General features: G+C 36.3%; 1 protein-coding gene across 3 annotated transcripts in view; it reads left to right on the top strand.

The window, feature by feature from the left end:
- Nucleotides 1–13038, top strand: part of Togaram1 (TOG array regulator of axonemal microtubules 1) — a 77564-nt gene that overhangs the window by 24371 nt on the left and 40155 nt on the right. For all 3 annotated transcript variants that reach the window (XM_004835615.3, XM_004835619.3, XM_004835616.3), the window contains exons 6-7: nt 2263–2495; nt 5319–5419. In XM_004835615.3, coding sequence (XP_004835672.2) covers nt 2263–2495; nt 5319–5419 — 334 coding nt within the window. The remainder of the gene's footprint in view (nt 1–2262; nt 2496–5318; nt 5420–13038) is intronic.

The raw sequence follows: 13038 nt of genomic DNA on the forward strand, positions 1-13038 counted from the left end.
AAAAAAAAAAATATGTTACCAGTAACATAACTTTGTACATACTAATTATGTCGGAGAAAGAATGTCGTTTCTGTTTTTTATTTTGAATTTAGGGCACTATTTCATATTTCAGTTTGCCTAATTTCATGTCAGAAAAGGGTTTTACAGGCCAAACATGGTAGCAGAATACAAGAAGACATGCACATGGCTGTCTGTTATAGGAGAACTTATAGGAATGAAAGATTAAGCTAGGTATAATGGCACATGCCCGAAATCCCAGCAGTCAAGAGGCTGAGGCAGCAGGACGGCGAGTTTGAAGCCAGACTGGCCTATGTGGCAGAGACCCTTTCTCAAAAAACAAAAGCTTTTACATCACATATAAACAGAAATAATCGTGATTTTTAATTGGTCTTATGTTCACCTGTTTTCAAGATGGAAGAATCATGTACTAATAGTTTGCTTAGAGTTAATTTTAATGCATATTCATCTAATTTTTTTTCTTTTTGGTACTAGGGATCGAACTCAGGGCAGGTGTGGAGCCACTGAGCTAAATCCCTGGCCCTAAAATTATTTTTAATGTTAAGCATCCATAAAATTTAGAAAGTACCAAGTTGGTTCTGAACAATTAGTCATTCCAACTTCTAAGTGTTGTTTGTGAAATCTTTTCCTTAATTTTTGTCTTTTCTAACTCATTATATTTCAGTTGTATGGGGAAGGGAATTTATTTGAAGGAAAGAAACATAGAGAAAAGGGGTTTTCCTACATAACTCATACATTTCACCTGATCCTACATATTCTTGCACTGTTTTTCTGTAGCCCTTTTTCTTTTAGTAGATAATTGAAAGGTGAGTTTCTCTTATATAATTATTAGTAAACACAGGAGTAAACACATTCAATCTTCCAAGCTTTTAATAGGGAGAAGGGCCTACTATTGAATCTACCAGTGTAATTAATTAAAATTGCCCACCCTGCCTTCTAGTTAGTGGTCTCTGTTCATCTTCTTTGATGTTTAAAAAAAGTCACTGTGGAGCCAGGTGTGGTGGTGCATGCCTGAAATCCTAGCACCCAGGAGGCTGAGGCAGGAGGATCACAGCAAGTTCAGCGCCAACCTGGGCTGCATAGTGAGTTCAAGGCTAGCCTGAACTACATAGCAAGACCCTGCCTCAAAAAACCAAACAAAGAAAAAGTTACCATGAATTTTATGGATTAGAATTGTGTTCTTGTGTTACAAGGAAAGTATACTAATCAACTTTCTCAGTTCAATATTACTTTTATATGCATTTTTATGTTACAGTTGCTATATTTCCACAGTACTTGGTAATGTATCAAACACTTTCATTTTCATTACAGTAACACCCTGAGTTAAGCAACACAACATCTATTATGGTTTTGTTTTGTATGTGTGTTTGTTTTTACAGAAGAGGATCAGAGATGTTATTGCCTTGCTCAGGGTAGAAAAGTAAGTGATGGGCTAGAATTCAAGTTCAGTTCAATTGGCTCCATGTTCATTTTGGTTCCCAGTGTACTACGCTGCCAACACTTCATTAAGAAGTTTGTTGAACCTATCTTTTAATAAGTGTAAAGACTTAAGAAATTTATGGATGTTTCATTAGTTAAAGGCAGATACTTTCATTAAATGCCTAACCTTATGAATTGAAATGTAAACCAAACAGTTTATGTATGATTCTGTATTTCCTAAATATTTTCAGGATTCTATTCCCAGACTTATTAGTCTGGAATCATTTGTCTGGATTTTAAAAAATAGTTGGCTTCAAAATAGTTACATGCAGTAATCTGTTATTCTCTGAATTCTTAAACGCTTTTGCAGATTTGATCTAAATGTCAAACTTTAGAAAACTGATTATTTTTTGTTAGCCCTCTAGAATTTGTAAGTAGGATCCTTAGCAACCCAGGGAGCTAAAATTAGCTATACATCTCTACCTCTTAACTACCATCTGATTCAGTGGTTCCTTTATTAAGGAACTGAACTAATTTTTTTAAACTAATTTTTTAAATCATTGTGCCTGGTACCAAAATTATCATGGCAAATAATAGATGAAACTCTTCCTCTCATGGATCTAAGAACCTAGTAGGTTATTTATATCCAGTGATAAGGTCTGTGCTTTTATACAGTGTACATCTATGTTAGCATCCATCTTCTTAGTACTGGATTTAGGAATAGCTAGTTAGGGATAATTAGTAGAGTTTAAAAATCCACAGATAACTTTTACTAATACTAAGAATTTATGTTAAATCATGAAGTTGTTTTTATTTTTTTATTAGATGCAGAGCTCTCTGAGATCTCTTCGGAATAGTGCAGCTAAGAAAAGAGCAAAACTGAGTGGCAGTACTTCTGATGTTGAAAGCCCTGATTCTGCCATGAAGCTTGATTTGACCATGGACTCCCCATCTCGCTCTTCCTCTCCAAACATCAGCTCTTACAGTGAAAGTGGAGTTTACAGCCAAGAATCATTGGCTTCTTCTCTGTCTACAACTCCTCAGGGGAAGAGAACAATGTACTGTATTTTTTGGCATGTGATAATATTCTTCTTATGATCTAGGCCCTCTAATGATGTATTTGGAAAAAAGTTAAAATCATTTATTGTTTGGTTTTCAGAATGCTAAAATACATTTAAAAGGGAATGGGAGGGTTTACACATATTACTTTGCTTAGCTTTGGCTTGGAGGGAGGGTACAAAGAGAGAAACAGCTCCAGGTGCAATCTGAAACCCCTAAATTAAGCCCTATTTCCAAAGCCCCAGTTGTGGTTCCTCCTAAAATTTATCCTAATATTCTTTGTCCTTTAGCTCTTCTACAAATCATTTTCTGTTTTGTTAGTTGACTTATACTACTTCTTTTATTTTAAACTCAGCACCAATTCTAATTTATGAATAAGTTCTACCCAGCTGTTATCCACTATTTCTTTTTTTGTTTGTTTATTTGTTTTTGGTACCAGGGATTGAACTCAGGTCCTTGTGCTTGCAGGGCAGGCAACGGAACCACTGAGCTAAATCCCCAGCCCTATCCACTATTTCTTAAACATTTTGTTATTTGTTATCTTGCATAAGCTCATGACTCCATACCATAGCTTTCATAGCCCTCTAAGGAATCTCCCTACCTAGGGCAGGAGTGCTAGAATTACAAACCTGGCTATCCCACATTGAACCAACTTTTCCACATTACCTTTAGAACCTTTAAGTCGTAAACAGTGTTTCTACCCTGATTTCTGGGTATCTCTGTTACCTTATTGTAGCATTTGAAGAAATCTCTTTTCTTTTTATTTTGGACACAAACACAGGAGTAGAATTACTAACAGCATATGTAGATTTATGTTTAACTTAGTAATTGGTAGAGTTTTCAAAATGGTTGTGGAATTTTATACTTCCACCACCAATGTGTGAAAATTATGATGGCCTCACATTCTTGATAACATTTGGTGTTGTCAGTCCTTCTGATTTTATTTTCCTTTGATTTTATCTGAACATTGTTTATATGTAGCTATTAAGTATTTAAAATTAAATTAAAATTATTGTCACTTTAATGAATTGGAGCCTCTGATAAATGCAGGTAAAGATTGCATAATCAAGGGCCGGGGATTTAGCTCAGTGGTTCCGCTGCGTGCCTCGCAAGCACAAGGTCCTGAGTTCTATCCCTGGTACCAAAAAAAAGGAAAATAAAAAAGATTGCACAATCAAAGAAGAGGTAATATTTTAATAACTTTAATAGAAACTTCATCAGTTCATAAATACTGAATTTTTGTGTCCTGTTCTTGGAGGTTTATCTCATCCCAGGATTTTCCTCTCCACATTGTTAACTTAAATAATGATTTGGTTTGTACTTGAGGATTTTTTTCTTACCGAAATTTCCTTTGTTGTAATTATAGTACTTAGGTAAACTAATAGAAATATATTTACAGAATGAATTTGGAGTGGTTTTATGGACTTGTGAAATAGCCATTTATATTAAGTTTCATACAGTTAGTTGCAACATTGTGTAAATAATTTGAAACTCACTGGGGAAAAATTCAGTACTTCCTAAATTGTATCACAGAATTATTCTCCTGAAATATTGAACTCTGTAAGAAGGGAATTCAGCACATCCTCACTTATGATCTGAATTGTCCTTAATGGATTTAAGATTCCCACATTTACACTTAATGGATTTACTAGTTAGTCTTAACCAGCTTGCATCCTGCCTTAGGAGTCATAGTAAAAAAAACTACTACCGAAGCAAGGCTTTTATTGTTAGATGGGTTAAGGAAGAAAAATTGTCAAAAACCAGCCTTGTAGGGCTGAGGATTTAGCTCAGTGGTTCTGCTGCCTGCCTTGCAAGCACAGGGTCCCAAGTTCAATCCCAGTACAAAAAAAAAAAAATCACCCTTCTAGACTGAAGTTTTTTCTTTCATCCAAGTCAAATACACAGTATAAATTTCTCCATAATAGAGAAATTCTTTCAAAATATTTAATATTAATTTTTATGAGGCTCAATGGCAAGTACACAGTTCTATTGAGAATTGTACTTTGTAAAAGCTCTCCTTCATAATATCCATTACTAATTTATTGACTTTACAATATTTACTACTTAAGCAATTTCCCTGCATTCAGATTTAATATTCTGTAACAAAGTTTTTCTGCATTAAACAAATAGTCCTTTAAAATGTCAGGAAAGTGTATCATAGGATAGTCTAAGAAGAAAGTGGTATTTGCAAGCCACTTGCTGCTGACTTCTTATTTGTAGTCAGGACTCTGTTTTTTTCCTGTATATGATGTTAGATAGTATATTAGATAAATAGGACATAATTTGATTTGGTCTTAGAACTCGATTCAGTGGTTTTGCACTTACCCAGAGTTTATATAGCACAAGCCAGAGTCATATCCTGTAGCAATCTCCCCAAGGAAAATTAAAAATTAGCCATGTGTCAAAAGGTTCGAAGGCCCTGAAATGTAGCTCAGTGGCACCTGCCTGGCAAGCGCAAGGTCCTGAGTTTGATCCCTTGTATAGGTTCAAAGGTCAGCCCAGGTGTGGTGGCACACACTGGGAATCCCAGCACTCAGGAGGCTGAGGCAGAAGGATCACCATGAGTTTGTGGCCAGCCTGGACTACATAGTGAGTTCAAACTCAGCCTGAACTGCATAGTGAGACCCTGTCTCAAAAAAAAAGGGTCCAATATCAAAAACTGAGTTAAAAATATTCTTAGCTGTAGTTTTTATATTTGATTTTATATGTCTGCTACCTTATTATCTGAAAGTTTACTGAATTAATAAAAAAGAGTAGAATATACTTGATATGAGTGTTGAACAACTCTAAAAATGTTTATTGGAATTATTGTTTCATTATAGGTCAGACATATTTTCAGCATGTGGATCAAAACCTTGTCCAATGAGATTTTCTTCTGCAAAAAATAAAAACTCTCATATTGCTGAACCAAGCACCATTACAGGTATTCTATGACTATTTTATAAATATGGTTTGTAAGAAATACGATTTTAAATGATGATGTCAAAATGATAGCAAGTGGATTTCAAATTTAAAATTTTTAAAGTAACACTAATCAGTTTAAACTATGTAAAGGGCCATTTTGAGAAAAGTAAATGTATTATTTTTGGGAGAAAATTTATTTACCTGAATCAATCATTGATTTCTTTTAAATTCATAGGTATAGCTATGTCTGGTTCCCCTACCCAGATATTTTGATTTAGTTATTATGGATTGAGACATGACTATCAGAATTTTGAGAATTCCTTAAATGATTCTAATGTACAACATAGTTTGAGAATTACTGGGCCTCATAAATGACAGTTTCCTTTAAAAACAACATTTTGGGCAGGGGATTTAGCTTAGTGGTTCTGCCGCCTGCCTAGTTTGACCCCCAGTACCCGCCCCCCCCAAAAATTTAGTTATTACTAGTTATATTGAGTTAAATATTATTTTTGAAGAAATATATAGCACATGTAGATATACATGAACTAGATATATTCATGTGTGTCTTGAGTTAAAACTTTTGTGACTGGGCCAGGGATTTAGCTTGGTGGCGCTGCACCTGCCTTAAAAGCACAAGGTCCTGAGTTCAATCCCCAGTACAAAAAAAAAAACAAAACTTTTGTGACTAACCTAATTTTATAACATCACTTCTCAGAAAATAGATTTAACAGTCATCAGTTAGAAAAATATTAGACTTTGATCTATTTAGACTGGAACCTGCATGTGATTTTTCTTTGTGTGTCTTCTGCATGTCTTTCTTTTTTCTTTCCACTTGGAAATTCTTTTTTTTTTCTTTTGGTACCGGGGATCAAACTCAGAACCTTGTGCTTGCAAGGCAGGTGCGGTGCCACTGAGCTAAATCCTCAGCCCTGGAAATTTTTTCTTGTTGGAAATTCCATTGCTGGAATTACTGAGGTAGAGTCACAGAATATACAAAATGAATGTGGAATGATTGCATGATTTACCTTATGATTAGTAAAATTGTATTGAATTATAAATTGGGATGTATTTATTTTTACATGATAAGTGCTAACAACTTTAAGGCTACTTTACATCATAATTCCCTTCCCAAAAACCTGTACATGCTTATGATTGTTTACTAAAATTTTTAATTTCTTGATCTAAATATATCTTAATTTCATCCCCTTTCTAATCCCTCTTCATGGCTTTAGTTCACACTCATCCTCATTTCTTACCTACCTACGCCACTTTCAATCTCATTCACTTAAAATCCGTTCCTCATGATATGAAACCATGAGGTGTGATCAGAAAATATGGTGAATGTTTAATAATTTACAGTAAAAGACACATTGCTATTAGTCCCCCACAAAATACTCCCCCCTCCCCTTACTTCAAACATTTAGTGCATTGTCCCCCACCACCACCACCACTTTCTGAAGCAGTTCTGGAAGTTCATTTTCTTGTTTTTAGTTGTCCTGTCATGGCTACTTTGATGTCCTGAATCAATTCAAAATGTTTACTTTCCATGGTCCTTTTTTTACTTTGGGGAAGAGCCTGAAGTCAAATGTTGTGATATCTAGTGAGTAAGGTGGATGAGGACACACTGTAATGTTTTTATGAACCTGCCTTTCCATTCGTGGCACTTGGCAACAGCATTCACTGTAGTTTTCATCATACTTTGTAAAGACACTCATGAAAGGACTTCCAGAACTTGTTCAGAAAGTGCCAAGAAAGATAGGACAAGTGTGTTTGAAACGAGGGGAAATATTTTGAGGGAAAATAATGTCAATACATCTTTTACTGTAATAAATTATTTTAATCTAAGCATTCACCCTGTATTTTGATCATCCCTTGTATAAAATTATTCAGGGCATCCTTCAGTGATCTGGTTTCTGCCTACCACTCCAGCCTCATTTTTCACTTCCCTCTTTGTATCTTGTGCTCCATTTAAGTCAGACCACCTTCAGTACCATTCCTGTGTTTTTACAGTTACACTCTTCCCACTGGATGAAATCTGGAGCCTACATCACACCCTATTCAGCTATGAAAATAGCTCATTTGCTTTCTCCGGAAGCATTCCCCAGTTCACAAACAAGATTGATTATTAGTAATTCCTGTCCTAATCATGAGTGCCTGCTTTAACCAGTTGTCTCTGATTTACTGATTTGCACAAAGCTGTTGTTCAACAAAGAGATAGCTATTCTACTAGGCATATGAAGTCAGTGTATATGTGCTTAAGGGTCTGAAGACCCCAGCTGAAATCCCAAATTGATATTTAATAATGATATTCACAGGGCTGGGCATTTAGCTCAGTGGTTCCAGCTCCTGCCTCGCACGCGAAAGGTCCCGAGTTTGATCCCTGGTACCAAAAAAAAAGGAAACATGTAAATTTTGGGCTGGGGATTTAGCACAGTGGTTCTGGCACCTCTCGCACAAGTGCAAGGTCCCAAGTTCGATCCCCGGTACCAAATAATAATAATAATAATAATAATATTCACACTCTGTACAACTTACTTAACTGCTTTCAAAGTTGGTTCCTTCATCTGATGAATACAAACCTTGAGAAGAATTGTGAAGGTTTAAGCATGTAACATATATATAGCCTTTGTGCATATGGGTACTCCAAAACATATTTATTCCCTAAAAGGGAGAGACACACAGAAATACATTAACTTATCCTTTAATCCATTTTTATAAGGCTGATAATCCTAATGAGTATTTATAATTTAAAGTATGTTTATAAAAGATTGAAGAAAAATTAAGTTGTATCTAGTTTGTAGAAACTTTTTCAGAAGAATTTCTTTCGAATTAGAAAAAAATAGATTAAAACCCAGATTTGAGTTCTCCTCTGACACTGATTGTATGACCTGGGGAGTCATTTAAAAAATTTTTTTCCCCATTAACTTTATTGGTACATTTTAGGTATAAAATACAGTTACATTCATCATTGGGATCTTGTACCATTACATGAGTCTCTTGGTTCTTATTTTTTTTCCCCTTCCCTTGCCCTCCCTTCACCCCCTCCACCCTTCCAAGTATTTGCAAAGACTTTGTTTCCATTTTTTTGCTCTTCTCATATTTTTTCCTTTCCCTTTTTTCCCTTCCCCTACCCCTCCCAATTCCCTTGCTCTTTTAGACCTTTTCTTCGTTACACAATATCAGTTATACATTTTTTAAAATTACAATATTAAGATCTAGGAGACATTAGCACAGATTTTACAGAATTTAAAAGGATATAGAAAGCATATTACAAAAATTTTTTTGAAATAAATTTGACAACTTGTAAGAAGCCCCCTGGAAGACAAATTAATGAAACTAACTCTGGAGGAAATATAAAATTTGAATAGCACCTATTAAAGAAAGTATATTCCTAGCTTGAAAACCTACCTATATGACAACAGCAGGCTCATAAACATTTTAACTGATAAATTATATCACATATTTAAAGCAGAAAGAAGAAGGAACACTTCTCCCCTCATTTTAGGAACTCAACATTGTGCTAATCCTAAAACTGGATAAAGATAATAGAAGAAAAAAGTATGAACATAGATAGAAATTTGTTTAACAAAACAAACTCTTAGAAGTCAGATCTGGCAGGATGTAGAAAGTGGTTTCACTATAGGGATGGCAGTGTTGGCTCAGCATTGGAAGATCCACCCCCAAAAGTAATCATTTCAACAGAGGAAAGGAGAAAGCCACATGATCCTGTCACCAGCTGGAGAAAGAACACTGGACTAAATTCTACATCTGTTCACGGCAAAAGCCACCAGGAGACCAGAAGTAGAACAACCCTCTCAACAGATCAAAGACATGTACTCCATACTTCCAACAAAAACTGCACCTATGAATGGAGACGATACAATGCTTTCTCCCTAAAAAGTGGGGAACAAGGGCATATATGCCCACTCTTCATCTGTCCATTACACCCTGAAACATAGGTCCAAACCAAAATAGTCTGGCAATAAAATGACACAACTAGGATAGGATTGGCACGGCAGAAGCAAAATCTTTACGTGTAGATGAAATGGTCACCTACAGAGAAAACACCAAGAAATCTCTAGGAGCCCCCAGAACCTGTACCTGAATCCAGCAGGACCAGAAAACACAAGGCACATACAAAAATTCAGGTCTGTGCACACTTGCTATAAATGAAGAACTGGACATTGAAACTTAAAAGTCATGCAAGAGTACAAAGGACTGAGAAAAGCCAAAAACAAAATCAAAAACGATGTTGGAAGACGTTTAGCACCCAATTTTAAGACTTCTTTTAAGCTACAGTAATCAAGGCAGTGTTGGTGTAAGGAAAGACATATAGATCATTTGAATAAAATAGAGAATCTAGAAATAGAACCACACACACATGGTCCACTGAGTTTTGTTTTTTTTTTGGTGCCGGGGATCGAGCTTGGGTCCTTGCACTTGCGCAGCAGGCAGCGAAACCACTGAGCTAAATCCCTGGCCCAGTCCACTGAGTTTTGAAAGACTATCCAACATCAGCATTTTATAGAATATAAACTCGATTCAAGAGCCGAGGAAGAGATAGTGTCTTCAGCAAATGGCACTGGAACACCTGGTATCTGTATATAAAATATTAACCTCAACCCCTTTTTTCCATACATGAAAATAACTTGAAGGGATCTATGAACCTAAATAAGAAAGCCTAAAAGTATAAAACTTGAAGAAGAAATTATAAGGGAAAATATTTATGAATTCAGGGTAGGCAAGAACTACCTAGGATACAAAAAACATGATGTATAAAAGAAAAAAATTGATAAATTAGAGTCTATCAAAATTTACAACTTTAAATGACATCATTAAAATGAAAAGTAGTCCTTAAACAGGCCATATTTACAATGCATATAACCTATGAGCAGAATATATAAAGAATTCTTACAGCTCATTAATAGACAACCCAATTAAAAAGACATAAGAAGATGATAAATAGCCAGTATAGCACAAGGAGTGGTGTGCAATTCTAGAATCAAGAAAAATACTAATCAGTACAATAATAAGATTGAATTATACACTCATTAGGGAGATGAAGTCAAAAGTTTTAAAAGCCTTGTCATGACTTTTTCTTTTTGTTGGATTCTCCCCCTTTGCATTTAATTGGTCACGCCCAATGGATTCATTCTGCTGGGTTTCCTGGGGTTGTGATCCTCATTGTCTTTTCCTAGGGTATTGTCTAAAATTTTTTGGAGTGCCGGTTTGGTATTCATGAAGTTCCTGAGGTGCTCTTTATCATGAAAGTATCTTATTTCTCCATCCATTTTGAAAGATAGTTTTGCAGGGTACATCAATCTGGGTGGGAGGCTGTTTTCCTTTAGGGCTTGAAATACATCACTCCAAGCTCTTCTTGCCTTGAGGTTTTGCATTGAGAAATCTGCTGTGATTCTGATGGGCTTTCCTTTGTATGTGATTTGTTTCTTTTCTCTCACTGCTTGTAGAATTTTATTCTTCTGTTGGGTTTCTGGAATCCTAACTATTATATGCCTATGTGTAGATTTTTTTTGATTAAGGCTAGCTGGAGTCCTATATGCCTCACTTATCTGTATGTGAAATTCTTTTCCCCTCCTTGGGAAGTTTTCAGCCATCACTTCTGTGAAGAGTTTTTTTATGTCATCTGCACTCTCTCCTCTTTCTTCATTGACTCCAATCAGTCTTATGTTATTCTTCTTTGCATTGTCTAGCAGCTGCTGGATTGATTTCTCATGTTCCCTTACAATTTTAAAGCAATTTTTCTTTTCCTCCCCGCTAATTGCAATCTTATCTTCTATATGTGAAATTCTACCCTCACATTGGTTCATTCTGCTGCGCAGACTTTTGATGGAGTTTTTAATCTCTTGGAAATCTGTTTGTATCTGTTTTATGGATTCCATTTGTTTCCTATGTTGGGATTCCAACATGTTCCTCAGATCCTCTATTTTTTTATCTGTGTCCTCTCTAGATTTATTAATCATGTCTTGCACCATGAGCAAAATCTTTGCTGTTATCTGAGTAATTATTTCTGATTTCATTTTTCCCAGATCCTCTTTTGTTGCCAGTTCAGAGTCCAGGTGGTTGAGTATCAGATTGTTCCATCTCGTTTCCCTTTGGGGTTGCTGTAGGTGATCTGGAAGTCTGGTTTTGAGGCTTGTTTATGTGTCTTCTCATTTCCAAGGAGCGGGGCAGGGAGGAGTGCTTCTGGCGCCCACTCGGCTCACCTTCTCAGCCCTAGGAGCTTGGGATGGCAGGGGGGGAGCTTCCTTCCAGGTGCTGGGACCAGCTGAGCTTCTCTGCCCCAGGAGCCTGGGATGGAGGCGGGGAGCTTCCTTCCGGGTGCTGGGACCAGCTCACCTTCTTGGCCCTAGGAGCCTGGGATGGCAGCAGGGGAGCTTCCTTCCAGGTGGTGGGACTGGCTGAGCTTCACTGACCTAGGAGCCTGGGATGGCAGTGGGGGAGCTCTCTTCCGGGTGCTGGGACCGCCTTTGAGTCATTTAAATTTTAAAAGAGTAGTTAATCCTACAGTAGTACACACTTCTGTATGAATCATTTTGTATTCCCCAAACTTGCCCAATATTCGGTGTTTTCCAAATTAACCTAATCCTAGGAACTGTGTGGGCACATGTAATACATATAAGGCCTCACTTCAAACCTAATGAATTCAACTGAGTGGTTAGAAATCTGTGCTTCAGACAAGTAAAAGGCATTTTTAGGGTTAAGTTTTGGAAAAGCTATTGTTACTGAATTCACTATAAAATAATCTTAAATAGTCTCTCAAGCTATTAAGTTACTAGTGGTTTAGGATTTCTTAAATTTGGATTTATTTTGTTTTCCATAAACAAGTGATATCTACAAGTTTATTATCATTTCATTGGTAAAACATGAAAATGATCATGCCCACAACAAAGACTTATTTGAAGATAAAAACAAAAATATCAATTATGTAAAAAATTATAAGTCCAGTCTTCACAACAGTGTTTCCAGTGAAGGTTTCCACACATACTCTGCAACTATTTATTACTGCAAATTGTGTTAACCTTTGTGAATGATGTTATAGTAAACTTTTCCTGTAGGTCAGTGTCACCTATTGACAGAAAACATTTCTACACAAAACGGTATCTTTATAAATCTTACTTAGGGATTAACTGTCAAAATTAAGAATTTTAGGGGGCCAGGGATTTAGCTCAGTGGTTTCGCCACCTGCTGCACAAGCACAAGGACCCGAGTTCGATCCCCAGTACCAAAAAAAAAAAAAAAAGAATTTTAGGGCCAGGGATTTAGCTCAGTGGTTCTGGCACCTGCCACGAAAGCACAAGGTCCCAAGTTTGATCCCTGGTACCAAAAAAAAAAAACCAAACAAACAAACAAAAAATTAAGAGTTTTAGGGCCCGGGATTTAGCTTAGTGGTGCTGCCGCCTGCCTCACAAGTGTAAGGTCCTGAGTTCGATCTACGGCCCCCCAAAATATTAAGAATTGTTAAAGATGTCCATGTTACTTTCTAGAAGTTTGGTATCATTTAATATCAGCTGTTTCATGAAACTTTTCTTTATGAACTAGTACCTTTCATTCTGTCTTTCATTTTGTTTGTGATATTGGGGTTTGAACTCACGGCCTTTGCACTGAGCTCCATCCCCA

Source organism: Heterocephalus glaber, unplaced genomic scaffold, assembly GCF_053883595.1.
Source record: "Heterocephalus glaber isolate CG9 unplaced genomic scaffold, H.glaber_assembly_v1.0 deba00000901, whole genome shotgun sequence".
NCBI lineage: Eukaryota > Metazoa > Chordata > Mammalia > Rodentia > Bathyergidae > Heterocephalus > Heterocephalus glaber.